The sequence below is a fragment of the Hippocampus zosterae genome, chromosome 13 (genome assembly GCF_025434085.1).
Source record: "Hippocampus zosterae strain Florida chromosome 13, ASM2543408v3, whole genome shotgun sequence".
NCBI lineage: Eukaryota > Metazoa > Chordata > Actinopteri > Syngnathiformes > Syngnathidae > Hippocampus > Hippocampus zosterae.
The window spans coordinates 4161494-4180758 of NC_067463.1; the positions used below are offsets into that span (position 1 = coordinate 4161494).

At 44.2% G+C, this 19265-nt stretch overlaps 1 protein-coding gene across 4 annotated transcripts in view; it reads right to left on the reverse strand.

Moving 5' to 3' along the window:
- arhgap10 (Rho GTPase activating protein 10) overlaps positions 1-19265 on the reverse strand; it is a 45787-nt gene continuing 26522 nt past the window's right edge. For 3 of the 4 annotated variants that reach the window (XM_052083651.1, XM_052083650.1, XM_052083649.1), the window contains 8 exons: positions 18928-18986; positions 16878-16983; positions 13834-13993; positions 10356-10497; positions 8177-8342; positions 4372-4449; positions 2053-2141; positions 1-941 (listed from right to left, as the gene is read on the reverse strand). In XM_052083651.1, the coding sequence (XP_051939611.1) occupies positions 853-941; positions 2053-2141; positions 4372-4449; positions 8177-8342; positions 10356-10497; positions 13834-13993; positions 16878-16983; positions 18928-18986 (889 nt within the window). In that variant the 3' untranslated portion in view covers positions 1-852. Of the gene's footprint in view, positions 942-2052; positions 2142-3346; positions 3414-4371; positions 4450-8176; positions 8343-10355; positions 10498-13833; positions 13994-16877; positions 16984-18927; positions 18987-19265 lie in introns of those variants that run through there. The other variant, XM_052083652.1, reaches the window with a different exon arrangement.

Sequence of the window (19265 nt, forward strand, 5' to 3'; positions counted from 1 at the left end):
TTTTAGGACCATTCCTTCGAAAAATTACCAATTGGAAAATTTATTTCACTGCAAGAATACATGTTTTATTGAACATTGGTTGAGAGGTGCCCCCATTGAAAGGTGTATAAAAATGAATCCAAAACCCTTTACAAACAACACCACAAATCAAAACTTGACATTATTGCAACCGCCGGTGAAGTGACGTGCTTCCACCTTAAAACCTCATCACGATACGTACACAAATTGAATTGAAATACTCTACGAGCTTATTTACCATAAAAATCTGATTTTTTTTTCTTTCGCTTGAAATAAAATCATATTAAATCCAGACGTTTTGCAGGAGTGTTTCTGCCCGGAAAAGGCAACGTGAACTTTAAAAGCTTAAAAACCACCCCACCCACCAAATAAGATAAAAATAATAAAACACTTGGTTTCGATAATAATAATCTCAATAGAAAGTTACCTCCTGATGCTGACATGAACATACTCATCTGACATAAAAAACAAAAAGGCACGATTGGCAGAGGGGTGCGATGTTTGGATGTCTGCTGAAAGAAAGCCAAAAAAGTGCACCGATTGTATAAACAGAGTTTTGGGAGGCCAAAAAAAATCAAAGTGCACCTCATTTGGAATATGCAAACAAAAAACCATGTGGATGATTTATGGCCAAACATACCCGTTAACATTCAGGGCTCGACAAGGCACAGTGGCGGACCGAAAGCGCTGCTGTGAGAGGGGGCCAGGGGTGTCTCATGGATACCATGTATAAGTGGGCGGGTGAAAAAAAAAAGGTCCATGGCTTGAGAGAACACAACAGGTGAGAATAAGGCGCCAACTAATAAATCCCCTCATTGTGTCCATTTTGGAGGTTTACAGCATCTCCACATAGTTCTCAGGGATGAGGCCCCGCTTGCCCTCCAGTTCCCCCTCCAGCCAGCCCGGCTCTCTGGACTGGGTCACTGTAGAAGGAGGGGACATGGAGGAGGAGGTGGTGGTGATGGCAGGGGTGAGGTGTTTTCGGAGTAGGGTGTTCAGTGGTCGGCGGATAAGGTAAGAACAGAGCACACAGGAAGTGAGTGTTTTTTGGAGGATCTCACCATTATTTTGATTTTCTTTGCGTGTGGCACTTGAACCGCCTCGCATCAAATAAATATGACGGCTTGAGACATTGCACTTTGTTTTACAACATGGCCGCCACATGCCACACGCCATAAAGTTCCACGTTTGTGATTATTTTTCTAAAAACATCCATTCACTTTGACATTTTATATTTTGTCTCTGTCATGTATTTCCCTGAAATAAAAATAAGTTGAACATGATTTGCAAATCATGTATTGTTTTTATTTGTCTCTTTGTGTTTGCATGAACACTAGGAATGAACAATACGGGATTAGTATTTTCAGAAACGTGATGCCAATTTCTTGCCCATACTATTAGTATCCATCTTCATTTTTTTTTTCTTTTGGATGCGGACAAGTTTTTCCCACTCAGGATGGGCTCAGTTTATTCCAACTTTTTCTTCATAACCATAAAAGGTTATCTACAGGTTTAATAAAGACACACTTTGGATATTTTAACACCCCCTGATTTCAATTTAAGACCTTGCAATAAATTATGACCATCGAGCGCGGGCATAATGGACTTAATCCTATGCACGATACTTCAAAATCATTTTTGACATTGCAGGTTTAAGGAAGACACATGTGTGAGTGGAAGAGCATTTTGAAGCCGCTGCTCAAATTGAACACCATTCCAGTTCCCATAGTTTCATTGTGGTTTGTGGAAATGTTGCTCACGAACGACAAAAGACCCGTCAAAAAACGGAGATCACGACGATGGGAAATACATCGTGGGATCTGTACGGCAACCTAATTTTCATTTCCTGCGAGAGTGATTAAGGCTCCGTGGGTCCTCTGGGGAGGAAATCTGAGTCTCCCATCCACCGGCACCGTGGCCCTCCCTCTTCCCGTCTTATCTCTCCGTTCGATGGAAGATCAGATTGGGAGTTCGTTTTTCCTCCCAATCCAATATGTCGGCCGCGGCCCGCTGCTATTGCGCGATAGCACTTACCAGCGTTGAAAATTGCGCCGACCTGGAAGGAGAGCTCAGAGTCGTGCTCGGCCTCGCACGGGAACACCGCCTTGGCTTTCCTGATGACACTGAAAAATGGAGGCAATCAGTGAGCGGGCTGGTATTTGGTGGGGGATTACCGAACAGTTCAGTTGAGACCCGAGACCTCATAACTGATCCTCCGAATGGCGCGAGAGATCGAGGGATGGGAATTTGACTATTCCCTTGAACGATGACTTGATTGGGTGGCTCTTAGCAGTGTAACGATATGGGGGGAAAAAAAATAATGGATCGGTAAAATATTTTGGTTTTGAGTTTAAGGTTTGGTTCATATTGTATGCGGCACACTAACGTTTGTGTGTGTGTTTAATAATATATAGTCTCACAACACACACACACACACAGTGACGTCACAACATGTGAAGTCTGGGCCTGTTTAGTTAAACACAAAGCTGATATATTGGTAGTAGGCCATAACTTATTCCACGAATGAGCAATTTAAATCCTGGAGGAGGCCACATTTATTTTCTTGAAAATACAAAATACAGATTCAATTTTTCATAATACATTTCTCAGTGCAATGTATAAAAGAGCCACTGTCCTAAGAGAACAACAAAGGGTTTGAAATAAACAACCAAACTAACACATACTATATATTATATACTATATATTTTTTTAGGGCTTGCTTGCATAAGAATTCACATTCATGGGCGGCACAAAATTGCTGAACAGCAAACCAATTCATTTTCTGCATGAAAAAGAAATATATAATTAACTTACTCCAAATTTTAATATTATTAAATTCTATGTTTGTCCTGTATGTCATTCCAAACTGGAAAAAAAGAATTATTCTGACTAACGTTAAGTATAAGACCCGGGGAAAGCACCCCTAAGCAATGTCTGCCATCTAGAGGTGAATGGTGATATTACAATATCACCACTTAAAACTACAGTCGACCCCTGCCAACTCTCATCTTCTCACGTTTTTTTAGGAATTTATTTTTAGTAAAAAATATATATATATATATTTTGGGTATTTTCACATTTTCATGGACTCCCCCCAGTTTTCTCTCTGATTGGGTGGAAAACATTCAATGAATTTTTTTGTATATTTTAGGGTTTGTAAAAAAATAAAATAACTGATTGGGGCCCAGCAGTCGCCCATCGCTGACTTATTCTGTTACAATACTGCCCCGCATATTCACACTTATCACATATTCACAAACTCACCAATTTGCAGTTTTTTTCCCTCCCTGTGGAACCTATTCCACCTATCATTGGCTGAAAAACTCACCTATCCATGTTTTTTGTGCTCCTTCTGAAAGGCTCTAAGATGCCACAAGATGCCGCCAAAGCCCTGTCTAGTAGGAAAGTAGTACATTGGTGTCAAGGAAGTAGCGTAAAGTGACACAGCTCAAGGTCAGAGATAAGCTTTGATTGTTGGAGAAGGAGCTGAGCTTAGTCTGGATTGTTTGTGGGAATTCACATTTTTAAGGCTAATATTGTGAGAGGAGTTTGACATTAAGTTGTCAAACTAAACATGTCGGCAATTATAAACATTTTAGAAGGCTGTCAATATCTCATTCTTTTCACAATTAGCTTGGTCATATCTGATTTTAATTTTTGTATATCTGAGGATTTCCGATTCTTTGCGAGTTGTTTTTTATAATCTCTTTACGCTGCCGTATGTTTTTTTTTTTTGAACATTTGTCACTGCATGATGTCAATGTCAAACATTGGAAAAAATTAAAATAGGGCGCTGAAAATTCAGAGTTTTGGCTTGCGCAAATACAGAAAGCTTTTTCTTTCCTAGGGAAAAAAAACAAAACAAACAAGGCTGTTTTGCCTGCCATCGCAAAGTGTTATCTCCAAGCCAGCAGCACTGCCAGGTAGGCGCCGGGTGCTTCCAACACATGGCGCAGTTGATAAATATTTCATATTCTTTTCTTGCAATGAAGCGCAATGAAGGAGGGTAAGATGCTGGGGGGGGGGGGGGGGATGGAAAGCAACTCGAGGTCAGTGAGTTTGCAGGTTGACAATTTTGATCAACATTTGTGTTCATAACATTAATGGCTTGGACGGAGTAAGGGCCTGAGCTGTTTACAATTTCCTGCCTCGCACCTAAAAGCAGCCAAATGAGCCCCCAATTTCATCGCAGTCGACGCAGAATGACAAACGAGTTTCCAGGTGTCTCGCTTTTGACAATAAAAGGAGCCGAGGTTGCTGCTTGTGCTGCATTCATGTCGTAAGCAAATAACGGCAAAATTAAATCATTACGGAGTAAGTGCAGAAGAATTTTCTTTATTTATTTTTAAATACCTTTCAAGTGGTTTTTCTTTTTCAGGTGTGCAGACATGCTGACCTTCTCCTAACCAGGAGGCTGCTGCCATGGACGCTCTGCAGAATAAAATATGACAGATTTACACCCCAAAATACATTCAGGCTCAGAAAACAATGCATTGGCAACAGTTCTTTTTTTTGGGGTGGGGGGGGGGGGGGGGGGGTCAAAAAGTGGCAAAGTTTTATCAGCTACCGTTGACTAGCTAAAGTATTCAGCATCGGTTGCAAATGCAAAGATAGGTGGATGCCCCGTTGTTATGGCGACAAGCATGAACCTTTCACATTGCCTCAAAGGCCAAACTCCGTGCAAGTGTGTCGTACGTTCAAATAGTATGTAGGCTGGCAACGATCGGACGACCTGGACTCCCATCGATTTGACTCTGACCACTTCCTCGGAATCGATGATCACATGTAGTCATGCGAGTGCGGTACTTACATTCTACACCGACAAATGAGTCGCGTAGTGTTGTGTCAAATCATAGTGTCGCGTCATCTTTTTGTTTCTTTCTTAATCTGTGAGTCAGCAGGTTAATTCCACGTGAATAGAGGCTAACGAGCACAAAGTGCCGGATGTAGCAAAGAGTCCCCAGAGCATCATAATCAATGGTAGCTGTGGACCAAGGATTCTCCACGCTATACAGGACATACTTCAGTGAAGTTCCAGAGTTCCATTCCTACGATGGTGACGTAGCCCCGAATTTGCTTGCAAGTCATATTTTGATTGAATACTAATTTGGGAAAAGGCTATACAGATCAGAATAAAGGATCAGCCATCTTCTTCATACTGCAAGATGCTTCATCATCCTACCTCGGTACACTAGTTGTACCTCTTCACCAGTAAGTACACAAGCCGGAAATTCTTTCATTATCTTCATTTTTTTTTTTTTAAGCAATCATTTTGACGTCATTGAAATATTGTCCTATGCAGAGTTTCCAGGTGTATTGTTGCATTTTCCAAACGTCAGAAGATGCCAAAATATGGCAAACTGTTGAAGGTCTTTGCATGTTGGGGGAGTAGCTAACTTCAGCCTCGGGTGTTCGCAAGAGGTCCGGAGAATCTTCCACATTCATGTTTTTGTACTGCTGAAATCAGATCATCTCCAAGTGTCGTATTTTCAAGGGTAACGTAAGACGTCATCTTTCTGTAACCGCAGTACATCGGTAACATACGCGTCTGACGTCATCTCAGTTTGCATCCTTTGGGCTTTGTCTTCTTCTACCTTTTGCGTCTCGTTCTCCAAAGGACAACTGCTACTTCTTGAGATGCTAAGTACGTCAGTAACCATAGTGACCATTTGAAAGGCTAACACACACCTGCTGAAATCATATCACCGTTTATCGGTAAACGGCTTCAACCCTAATCCGGAGCATCAGCGGCTGCGGCAGTGCTTTACGTTGCCCGCTGTCGCAACTGCCGATTCCTTGGGCTTCGACGTACAGCGGCAGGCAGGGGGTCCAGGTAAACGCCGGAGTGGAAGCAAGGAGAGCATGAGGAGAAGCCAGGCGTCCCTCTGCGTTCCATGCCTGCCCCAGGGCCAGCGCTAATACATCACGTAATGGGGCAAATTGCTGGCGAGCTGCTGCTCCCATAGAGACGCTAATCAGGGGAATTAAAGGGAACGGCTGGGGAGCGGGCCGGAGGTCGAGAGGATGCGAGGTTGCCTTGTTGGCGGTGGAGGGGGTGGGGCGACGGCTGCAGTAAAGTGTCTGGATATTCTGCGCAGCTTTTTCTCGTTTTGGTTTCCCCAGCCGGTCCATACCCAGCGGTGGCCGCCCTGTTGGGACCGCACTTGAGGATAATTTATAGCTCGACCGCACCGCATCGGCATGGGGTGAGGGGACCGTGTGCCGCCATGCAGCAAATCCACTCATTAACCCGCACCCCGGCGCAACCGCGGTTTGCCCCGGTCACAGCCGAGAGGGTGAAGATGAGGGGAAAGTCACTGACATTCATCAACGGCATCCGATTAAACCTACCGAAATAAATCCACGCTGAGGTTATCAACTAGCGGACACGTAGCTGGCCTAGACATGCGTTAAATGCGGCGGAGGTAAAATGGATTCATTGGTGGGGGTTGGGGGGTAGCTGTCTATATTACAACTAAGCCAAAGCGAGGGAAATCGCTCACTGCCGTTGCTCCGGCGGCAAAAAATAGCGCCGAGCTTTTGCAGTGGCTCATCTGTTGTGTTCCTCCATCAGCGAGAGAGCTAAGCTTCTTCGGTAAACATAATTACACGCAGTAAATGGGGAGATGTGGGGAATATTTCCAAATACATACAGATTAACATTTAGTAGATACGTGGGAGATAGTTGACATTACGATACAATGCGTAGATATATTAAACATGTACAGTAATACATCATTCGAAGAGGATGTGGACGGAACCGTCATGAAAAGCGGAAAAATGTGAATAATTGACGGTCACAAAAAAATGCAGTTGATGTGAAACGAGCATTTACCGGAACCATAACGAGTCAACGACTTTTTTTTATCGTGGGAATTGGTGAAGAAGAGCCAAAGGCATTTTCAAGCCACACCAAGAAACATCGTTGTTTAAAGAATAAAAGTGAAGCAAAGCTGCTGTTATTGGCGGCGGAATTTGGCATTGGTGACTGACTGGAGATGAAAAGATGTTAAAATGGGAGATAAAGATGATGGGGACGGAAATAATCACCGTTACCGTCATCGCAATCATTCTCGTGTTTATTTGTCGAACAATTTTCTTTTCATATTTTGAGTATATGACCAAAGTCACCTTGTGCTTGCCAGTTTTATTGATAAACCGTCAAACCATTTTATCCCTCGTTCTGGTCAGCAGCACACAATTTGCGTGTTCTGCAGTGTTTTTGACATGGATTTTTTATTTCCTCCGCTGTTAAAGTCCGTTCGTTCATCTCAAAACAGCGCTCATTCCCGACTATTAAGCTAAAAAGTGAATCACATGCGGCAAATTTGTGATTTTTTTTAACAACTTCAAAGGATCCACAGAGATTCTGTTGCGGCACTAAATGATCTCGCTTTCCAGAATGACCATTGGTAAGACATCCACGAGGCCAACAGAACAGATTCCAGCTCTTTTTTTGGGGGGGAATCAGGCTGAAACTGAATCTGCGGGTTTTGAGCCCCTCAGGGGAAGGCGCAAACAAGCTAACGGATCCACTGTCATCTCGCAGCGTTCAATTTATGAGCGAAAAAAGCCGGGGTGACACGCGGTGACATACGGCGGAAGCCTTCATAAAGGGACAGGGGCTTGCGGCTACGAGGAGGGTAAACAAGATGAATATCTGGTCAACGTCAATACGACTTACACGGCGGACGAGCGGCCACCTGTCCCGGCGAGCAAATAAGAGAGAAGATTCATGATGACCTCCCGGCTTGCTTGCCTTCCCATCCTTACAAAATCACGCCATATATGTTGGAAAATACGAGGCCAGGGGACAAAAGCCAACTGTGATTCTCGGCATAACGTTCCACCGCCGTCGATGCAATAATGGGTGGGACATGTATCGCACGAGAACCGCATAAGAAGTTGTGGCCGGACTCCCGCATATCTTGCGAGGCAGACACGCAAGCGGAGAGGGGTCAGAATGAAAGAAGAAGTGCACCCCCCCCCCCCGGTCAGGCGCTGATGGACCTCGGCCAAGGGCGAGCGAGGAAAAGATCTCAAGGTGAACTCATAGACATGACACAGCAGAAGAAGGATGTGAAGCGTGAACCCACAATTCATTCGCCGCATCGACATTCAGGACGACATTCACGGGCCGGCGTCGCGCGTGACTCACCTGGAGTTGCTGCTGCCCGAGGAGAGGCTGACGCTGAGAGGCAAACGCTCGCTTTTCTCCGACGGGGTCGTCATTTCCGAAGCGGAGGCCGACGACGACTGCGACGACACCGACTCGTTGCTGCCCATCGACGTCTCGTCCACGGCGAGGTTGGAGGCGTCGCAGGCTAATGACACGGGGATTGCACTCATTAAAATTGTTTTCTTCATGAACAATCTTGCCCTTCGGTTATAATGGCTTTCCAGCTCTGGTGCGCCTGATATGAAAGCTAAATGATTGATCAATATGAATGGCAATACGACATCAAATGGCCACATTGCAGCAGCGAGAGCAACACTTGAGGAGTAATCATGCATCTCATCTCAGGAAACCTAGCAAACAATTATGAGCAGATGTTATGGCTATTGATTTGAAACGAGGGCAGCGCAGCGGCACGGCACTGTGTTTTCCTGAACTTTTTTATTTATACGTTGATTTGGCATGGGAAAATGGTCACGGCACATTAGCAAACACAAACGTCACAAAATGTAGGTCCAGTAAGCCCCCGTTAAACCAGCTGCATTTGGTGAAAATCGGCAATATCGAAAAAAAAAAAAATTCAACACATTAAAAATGGATTTCAACACTGAAATACTGCAAGTATAAAATCTATAGAAAATTGCAATTGTAGCGTGTGCAACTATGCTTACATGCAGTCAATAACCCTTAACAGTCCATTTATTTTTTTTTGGTCTAATGAGGCATTAGGCAACAATTTTTTGGGCGCTCTCACGTTATTATTTCTCTCAGGCAAAAATGCCGTGGTGTGTACATCGACACATTTATACACGAGCCGTGGTAAACAAACATGGCAAACATTTACAAGTTTTTTCATTCACAACTGAATATTATAGTCTGTTTTTTTTTTTTGATGACCTGTATCTGAGTGTGGGATTAAATGTAAGTGCTGGCTCGACGACAAACTCGGATTGACCTGCTGCCATTTGTGAGCTAACGTGGCGTCCTGCGAGCCAACAAGTGTGTGAAAGTGGGGGATGTCGGTCACATGTCGCATCACACACAGGCTCAGACTCTTGTTTTATCCCCGCTTACATTTCCTTCAACCAGACAACGGATGAGACAACGGAGACTAAATCCATTATCAGGGGCCGCTTAAAAAGTTTAAAAAAGAGATTACATCAGCCAGCCCAGATATTAAAATTTGCTGATGTGAAGATTTAGATTGGGCCAGTCCACCTGAATGATTTCACAGGAACTACAACTCCCAGCCCCGACAAAGACCCCCCGCCCTCCCAAAAACAGGACGAGTTGGTGTAATGTAGCATACATAAAAATGTTTTAATTAACTCATTCAGTACCAGCCAATTCTAGACCCAAGTCTGAAAAAACGTTTAAAAACGTCTTTGGGAGTGAATGAGTTTAGAGGACAGTGTCTGCAGTTTGGTCATCAATGCAGTTTTTAAAACAGCAACCTGTCTGCAAAACCAAGCAGACGTCTCACACTGTATCCTGTGCTGTCAATAATGAATGGGATCAGGACAGTGTGTCCAGGCTGTGCCAAAATCTCAACCCCAGTTTTCTAAGAGTAACTTTCAACATTGAGCAAAGGGACACATTTTCTTTGTTTTGAACTTTTGATTCAAAATACTGAAGCACAGCAAATGCTGGTCCAAAACCAGGAAAATTGCAGCATTCCGGTGTGTTCAAAATATCCCCAGATGCTGGTGACTTCCTTACTGCGGTAACCGAAGAGTGATCAGTTTTGCTTTTGATACGAGGTCTAAACTGTTTTTGGTCAATGTTTCTCGAGCCGGTTGTGCCGCCTACGCCTCTTGGGACAACCACTGGCATCATACAGGTACTTGTTTGTCTCATGGCTTGACCAGGCTAGCAAATGTGTTCTAACCAAGTTTTTCCTTGTCTGTTTGATTAGAATTAAAATAGTTTTCCCTCATCCGGAAACGACTGCATCGAGATACAAAAAGCATCAATACGCCTCTGGCATGAGGCTACAAATCAACGCAGACTACCGTTTGTCAAACGCGGTGATCCTCAAAACGCGCCCAAATGAACTGCTGTGATTGGTGCGATTGACCATCTGCACTCGTTCAAATCTGGTGTGGGGGGGGGGGGGTGGACGGGAGACGGAAGACGATGAGACGGGCGGGGCATCTCCTACCGGTCTGAATGTCCATAACTTGCGGGTTGTAGACAGCCAGCGGACGGCTCTGTCGATTCATCTTCTTGGACTGCCTCGTAGGTGCGGAGAAGGACGGGGCGGCGGTTGAGAGAGGGCACGACTCGGGAGCGTCTGTAAAGATCTGAATACGCAATGCAAAGATGAGCTGGGAAAACAAGTCGCCGGCAAGATGCGCGCGCATCTGTGCACGGTTGAGTAGTCAAAGGATGACCACAAATATCGCCTCATTTACATCAATACGCAGAGGGAAGGTCAGAATATCAGTCAAAATGCTGAACAGAACATACAATGTAAAAGTTCTGAACAACTTGGGGATGTTATTGGCAATCCTCTGCAATTCGGCAGCAATGTCGGCGACCACAGATTGGGTGATTCACTAAATAATTTGCAAATATCCATCCAGTTTTCTAATCCGCTTATCCTCACAAGGGTCGCGGGGCGTGCTGGAGCCTATCCCAGCTGTCTTTGGGCAGTAGGCGGGGGACATCTTGAACCGGTCGCCAGCCAATCGCAGGGCACACACACAGACGAACAACCATCCACGCTCACACTCACAGCTAGGGACGATTTTGAATGTTCTATCCGCCTGCCGTGTATGTTTTTGGAATCTGGGAGGAAGCCGGAGTACCCACAGAAAACCCACGCAGGCCTGGGGAGAACACGCAAACTCCACACAGAGAGGCCGGAGCCGGAATTGAACCAGGTACCTCTGCACTGTGAGGTCGACCCGCTAACCACTGGATCACCGGGCCACCTAATTTGTAAATAAATCGACTAATGATTGCGCCCTATCTTCGGAGGAAACTTGTTAACCATCGAAAAGCAACAGGGCACCAGATTGAACCTAAATTGAGCTACGTCCCATTTCCAAGTGGCTCGAACGCAGCACATGATGCCAATTCTGGATTTTTCATTCCAGACTTTTGCTCACATTGCGGGCTTAAGCTTTCGTTTTTGAATAATGCATGAATCTTCAGGCATATGCAAGAGGTGCATATCTATAGTGAAGCACAATTTGATTATGATCCATGGAGCTGAGAGAAACCCTAGTTGAAAAATACCACCTCCCCTCAAAAAAGAAAAAAGAAAAAACAAGACAAAAGGTAGCAGTAACTTCAGTAAGTATCATCTTTAGGGAAACTGGCCCTGCTCTCTGGTATAATAAAACAAACAGGTTCTGGATTCAAAGAGGGTTTGGTCCCGAGCAGTGTTTACATAGAGACATCAGAAGTGGAGTTTAAAGAGAATAGGCGTGCCGTGGAGAGAGGAAGCCTCAGCAACAGAGCTTGAGAGAAGATCACAGAGATGAGGAGGATGGAGGTGAGAGGAATAACTCTGTGTGTGTGTTAGAGAGTGGCAGAAAAACGCGAGTGTGAACATGCGAGGCAGACGCATGGGGGGGGGGGGGGTGGCATGAGAGAGAAAGTTTGTTGGAGCAAGGCAGACAGGAAGAGAGAGAAAAAGTGTGAAATCTGATCTGGCTGAGACTTTGGGCTGCCTCTTTCTGGGCAGATGGAGGTGAATGTAAAACGCGGCCGCTCTGCTATCGCAGGGTATTGACAGTCTGAAGTTGGACTCTGGCTGTGTGGAAAGTTTCTGTCAGTCGCTCGCTCGCTCGCCTGGGTCCAAACCTCCACGCTCCAGCTTCCAAAAGGCCCTCGCTGCATTCTAACCAGAGTGGGCACGATGCAGTGTTATTGATTGCGGGTCATTAAGAGTCAATCAATGGATAGGATTACTGTATTTCAGCAAATGGTAACCGAGGGGTTTTACTAACCCAACTCTACCGCTATCTGCATGAAACTGACCCCCCACTACCATTTCCATAATTAACTTTTAAAAAAAAAATCACAAATCGTAATTCCAAAACACTCGCAACATCATTTCAAACTCATCTTACAATGTCAACTTTCAAAATACATGGTCTAGAGATGCTTTGATTAAAAAGAAAAAGAAAAAAACAAATGCGGTGAAGACTTCGATGTATTTTCCAGTAACGAGCGAGGCAAAAACTTTTTAACAGCACGAGAATGTGTCCAAATTCAAAAACTCCGTTGGGATGTATCACTTCATCATTCGGTGCCTCCTTGACATTGGGTACGGAACAAGTTTCCTATTCAGACAGAGCGTTGGTGGCGTTTTAGAAAGAGCACAAAAAACGGCAACAGTTGAGTTTCCATGGGAAAAGGTTGCACAAAGAAAAAAGTTAACAGAAAAACAAAACCCTGTTAATAGTTGAATTTGAAAAGGCAACCGCAAATATGCCAGGCATTTCTGGAGATGGAGTCAGGATTTATTAGTCCTGTTTTTTTTTACTAGTAAAAGGGACAATGGTGTTAGTGTGAAAAAAAAAAAACATTTCCTTCAATAAAATCCCTCAACTAAACATTCCTCATCATAAAGACAGCACATAAATACCTTTGGTGAAGGTGCTTATCTTTTGAACAGCAGAAGAATTTGCCATTATTTCATGATAGGTTTGCCAGCAGGCAGATTTCTCCTTCCATCTTTCATTTAATGAGGCCGAAGGAATAAAAAGGAGGAGAAAAAAAAACAGACACACGCACAACACTCTTAGTTGGCACACCGTCTGATCTAAGCACGGCTTCAAACAGATTAGAAAACTAATCTCAAACCTTTCCTCTTCCCTCCTTTGAGGTTCCGCGCGCGTAACAATGAGTCGAGAGATTAGGCGATCAGATGAACACGTAACCGTATTACATTGTTTAAACGAGTGTTCAATATCTGAGATTCAGATTGACGTTCACGGCTGCCAAGAGTTGGGCGGGGGATGGGGGAAACACATACACACACACACACACACACACACGGGCGCTCGAGTGAGGGTTTGGATGCTTGGGTCTCATTTCTTCTTAATTAAGGGCTGAGCTCGCTCGCTTCCTAGCTGGCTCATAGGTGAGGAGACTGGCGCGCTTTCGAACCACGGCCGAGAGACTCTCCATGCACGGAAAATTAGTCATGAAGTGAGTCATCAACAAGTACGAAAGAGAAAATCTGGAGAACACTTGGGTCTAATTTTTTTTCCCCCATTAAAAGGATTTTAAGAGCGATACAGTGAACACCCGCTATATTGTGGTTTATAGAGGTAAAATATTGGGGGGGGGGGGGGGTTGTGGCGCATAATCTATCACGAAAATCCCTTGCGGGCTCTGATTGGCTGTTGGTGACATCACACGTCGGATAGAACACTTGTTTTGGGAAGGAACGCGCAGATAATGTATGTCTTGTACTTGTAGTCCGACTCAAAAAAGATCTTCCAATACTATGACACTGATACCAATTTGCCAGCCTGACACATACAAGACCGCAGTTGCCCCCCTCTTGTGAGGATAAGCGGATCGGAAAATGGATGGTTGGAGAAAGTTTGGTGAATATGAAGTTGCCATTTAGCTGCCTTCCACACCAATCTGGGATATCCGCCTTTGAGAATTGTTACCTTCTCTTGGTGCTCAATGAGGATCTCCACCACGATATTTTGGAACTTGAGGTCCATGATGGCGGCCACCGTGTCCTCTTGTGGCCTCATCAGCGTCGGGCCGAAGACCACGCCCAGATTTGCCACCGTCATCAGATTCTGCTTGCTGTGGGCAGCCACGCTGTTGGGTGAAGAAACACCAGTCAGGAAAAATAAATAAAAGACACCGTTTGGCAAGGGTTTGTTATCGTGGTGAAAATTGATTTATTCTAGAGCAGTTGTCTCCAACCGGGCCGCAGAGAGGCAGATGGAAAATAATAGTAACAATAAGGGGGTGCAGCTAAAGTTGCGGCAGGTAGGCTGTCATGAAAAGACGAAGCGATTTTGACAAGAGAACTTCCTTCGGGATCTTCAGAGCGACATGGCGAGAGCCGTCGTGCAAGGTCATGTCATCAAAACCAAGGTGATACAACAAATCTGTTGAGCTGTTGGAACAAGTCGCACCCAAGTACTGCGGCGGAAAATGCAAAGTATTAAAATGCGAGCAGTTTGCAGTCTGTCCAGGTAAATATTAGTTGCTAATAACTAGCTGGCAGCTAGCGGACCAAAGCAGAAATCAATCGGGTCATCTTGTGAAGGCACACATTTGCAAGTAGTAACGATGCTTACGACGGATCCTAACTTTAAAATGATTTTTAAAGATGGTTTCAATTTTCATTATTTCAGAGGGGTCAATTTTTCGTAGTTCACTGTGTTCATTTTCTATTGTAGTACTGTTAAATCAAAATGTTTGAAATGAAGGGAAAAATGTTGAAGTATTTTCTACTTATCGTTGTTGTCACATTTGTAGAGACTAAAAGGTTGAAATTTGTCATTGCTCTTCAAAATGGGAAAAAGGTCAAGTGCTCACAGAAATCGAAAGAGTCCGTCCGCATCAAAGCACATCAGATCCCGGATGCTCGCTTTCAGGACAGGTCGTCTCATCAATTTGTTAAACACTGTATCAACTATATTAATTCTATTACGTTTTACCGTAATATCTCTTTGATAAATCATCGAATCAAGATGTGAAATTGTTTTATATTAAATTGGAGCATTTTAGTTTGTGTGAGGAGGTGGAAAAAAAGTGGGGTAAAAAGCTCAGTTTTGAAGACTTTTATTATTTTTTTTTTAAAGACAGGTGAAGGGATTTCACAGTCAAATTCTGCTGCAGTGTGGCGCATCTGCAGGGGAAACGGCTTCTTAAATAGCTCCCGATGATTCCTTTGAAGACAAAAACGCCGGTGACAACTCGCATTTATAACATCACTGAAACCATTTCAGATAGGAGTGTGAAATTCTGGCTTTGCTTCCTCCTTTCCCCCCGCAGGACATGCACACACACGCCAACTCCAGGAAAGAGGTGGGGGTGAAAATAAAATGTATATATATAAATATATATGTATATTCCCCCCCCCCCCCCAGTCTATCCAGTCTGGAGAATTTCACGGCGGATAATCCAAATTCAATTTCAATAGCGCCCCCCCACCCCCCACCCCCTCCTGCAACAAGAGCCTGATCCCGCAGTGGGAATCTATGAAATAAGATACAGCAGCCTTTGGCCGCCCCAAGGAGGAGTGGGATTATTTACTTATCCTCAATTTGCTCATATTAAGTTTATAAAAAGCTTGCCGACGTAAAACCTTGTAATGTTAGCCAACATTATTTCTTGCTGATCGAATCTCTCTGATAAAGAGTGATGCGCAATTGTTGATCACCCACGGTTGTGCAGTCGGGAGGTGGAGCTGAAAGTATGGCCATGGAGCATTCGTGTTCCCAGTACGGTATAGATACCGTTGCGGTTTGACGTGCAAGTATGTGTAGTATTAGATAGCACAAACTATATAATCGATTTAAAGTGGACATTTTACAGAAGAGCAACTTTTTAATCGCTTGTATCTAAAGGATGGATAGAGTGTTTGATGGATTGTGACAGTGAGCGAGCCATTTCAGCTGGATTGTGACGTCACAATTCAGCTAATTTGCATCATAACTGCTTCCGCACTTTCTCCGCCCGTGACGGCTGGAACGAGCAATAATTTTTCACATTTTCAAAAGGCACCCAGACGGCGTCGTCTGACACACGATTGTGAGAAGAGCTTATCTGATGGACAGATTAGTGTCGTGAATGAAGTGCTGCCTCCACGAGTGAAAATGCTTTTGTCTTTAAAGTGGAAGTTAAACAAAAAAAAAAAACCCGCCTGTTAGTTTAAAAATGTTCTTCTAATTAATATTACATTTGTAGAATGTGAATTCAGCAGAACAATCGAACTGTATTTATAAATCTCAAGGGGCGGCCATTTTGCCTTGTAATGCCAGTTACTGTCGAGTGAAAATGACATCACAGTGCCCAAAGACTCAGCTTCGGAACGTGTGAGTCATGACAGTAACTACCTCATACTTACCGGGTCGTTAAATTTTCAAGTTTGATATAATTCTGAATTCTGGAAGGAATTTGGGGGGTAAAAAAAAACCCTAGACAGTTTTTACCGACATTTTTTAAATTAAATTTATCGTTTCGACGACCTGGAATACGCACGTACACCTCGCCCACCGCCACCGCACAATGTTGTGCGCGTCCATGGTTATGGTCCCATGGAAATATGCAACTTTTTCTTTAATTAAAAAGATCAAATAAAATAAATGTGACAGCTATTCCAAAAATTCGGAAAAATATTTCCGATTTGTACAACTTCCCTCATAATTGCCCGCTCCTCTAACAGATGCCTCGCCCCATCTGCAGTTGAGCAAATCTACAACCCTCTGGCCGTTATTTGTCAAAACACATGAAAAGGCGAAAGAAACTCGCTAACGCGCGAGGCTGCTGGCGGCGTCAGTGGCGATGAAAGAGATGGAGTGACAGCAGGGAAGGGGGAGTGAAGACTGAAGAGTGGGAGTGAGGGAGAAGGAGAAGAAGCATGTGGAGTGAGAACGAGGAGACAGACAGGCAGGCCGAAGCGAGTTTTGAGCTTGGGGAGGATGCAGATTGCATGAACTATGACCACTACGGGATGGCAATCACTCACTTGGCCAGATGCTTCATAAACAGCCCGAGGACTTGTCGATTCTTCTCTGGCAGCTTGTGGACCAGGCAGTGGACGGCCTGGATACGAGACTCTGGACTGCCGCCCTCTGTAGGAAGGGGGAAAAAAAATGAAAAAAACCCCCCACCCAAATAAGCAAGTGGCAGAAAGCCAAGAGCGGACAGAGACTGTAATCATCCTATAAATTCTACTTATAGGCCCGAAGCGCCTAATAGGACACATTACGAAAAATAAAAAGTTAGCAGATCTTTAAGGACGCAATCATCGGTGGTGCCATAAAGCTCTGGGACGCCGCGTTAAGGGCAAGGGAATGATGCATTTCCGTTTAAGAGGCATAATGGTAATATACGGCGTGCAGCCTGGTGGAATTTGGCAGTGGGAGAAGCGGATGGAGAAGGTTGGGGGGGCTAGCGGGCTTTGCAGAGGAGACAGATTTACATTAAAAAAACCACAAAAAACAGAATGGCTTAAATATCTCCTCACACTTGGGCATCTGAGCGCCCACGCCGAATAGCATTACTATGGAAACGACGACATGGGGGGGGAGGAGGGGTGCGCCGTCATCTGTCCAAAAAAAAATCACAGCTAATCCACTTTTCAAAGCCCCTCTCCTCTCATTGTGAGTGCCTGATAAAAATGTCGTCAAACCTCATCCAATTATAGCACTTGTTTTGAATAAGATTTAATTAAAAACAACATCTTACACGGGTTGAAATAAGGATGGTTGCTATTCAAGGTCGAAGGGAACATTTGTAGGTAAGTGAAATAACATATTACACAAGGGTGGTGAAGAAAAAATAAAAGACAGAGAGAGATTAAACGTAAAGCCGCACACACACGGACAAGAGTGCTCCAGAGATGAGGGGCTCATGAATGTCATTTTACATTGATGCTTTAACTCTCAGAAGTTTCAAGAACAAATGCTGAACAAAGTGAGAGCGAGACAAAGTTAAGAAAAGCTCAGCCAGTCAGTCGGCGTGCTGGAGGCTCTCTCGACAAGCACCGCAAAGGACTTGAAGTAAAACCAATCGAGGTGTGATTGAAGTGCTGGATTTCAGTTGAAGTGCTTTCACAAATACACGGCATTTATGATTTGGTAATGGCAGCCATTTTGTAAAGTGAATCCTCTTTTACCACGAGGAATACATACGAGACGCATCTGCGACTAAAAAAAACAAACAATAAAATCCGCAAGACATTTAGGGGGAAAAAAAACAAGTAGACTAAATTGATTAAATTGACCAGCAAAAAATTGGTCCAAACAAAAACCTCAAAACTATAATGAACATTTTAAAAACGTATTTGCAGCAGCTGGAACCAATATTTTGCCCCTTTCGTGTTCCCGCACTGACATTTGTTGCTGCGGCCGCTCGTTTCCAAGTGACAAATGTCCATTGACGATGAAAATGTTTCGCACTTGGTGTCGCTTCAGACTGAACAAGGATAAAACTACGGTTTTATGAAATTACCGCAAAGCGGAGCGGGCAGAGATTGGCGACTCGAATAAGGGGAGTGTGTGACCCGCCCGCGGACGGCTAATGCTTGAGGTAACAAAACAGCTTTGAAATTAAATTACACTGAACAATCTTAAACTTCGTTTCCCACTTTTGCATGCTTTTACCACATCTTAACTTTTTAAAACACACTTACAATGATTAAAACACCCGACTTAAAGTTAAAGTAACTCCTCTCACTCGAGCTAGCACAAATAAGAGCCCGGTGTTTGCTTCAAGACTTCACACCCAGTTTACTGTAAAACTGAAACAGAAATGAGAACTAAACACTGTCCTTTCAACACCATTTTGTTTTTTTTACCAAACCACCTTATTTTGTCTCATGAAAGTTTTCTCACACAATGCTAGCATATGTGAAACACTATAAATGGGCTCACAGAAATTAACACGGCAATAATAAACCTTCAAACATCCACTCTCTTTTTAACGGCAACCACCGTTTTGTTCGCGATTATTGTTCCACCCAATACTGCACGTGTTCACTGCTACTTGCATGTTGCTTGCGCTCGAACACTTACTCGCCGGGCTGATGAACTCTTTGTAAAGTCCGTAGGTCATCAGTGGCTCGGGAAGGCTCCTGCAGAAGGAGAGTCAAAATACGTGAGAGGGGCAGGAATAGGGGAGACAGAAATAGCAGCCGTAACTGTTTTACGGGGTTGTTTGCACAGTCATGATGAATGTGGCTCGGGTCAAGGGGTGGAGGGGTAGGGATGGGGAATTAGACAGCGCCCCATTTTGAGATAACCAAGTTCATCTGAAGGTACTTTCATTGCCGAGCTGGACGCTGTCCCGAGGCACTTTCAGTCTCGGAGGAAACTGAGGACATTGGTGTTATCCCAACAGACCAGACATAGAG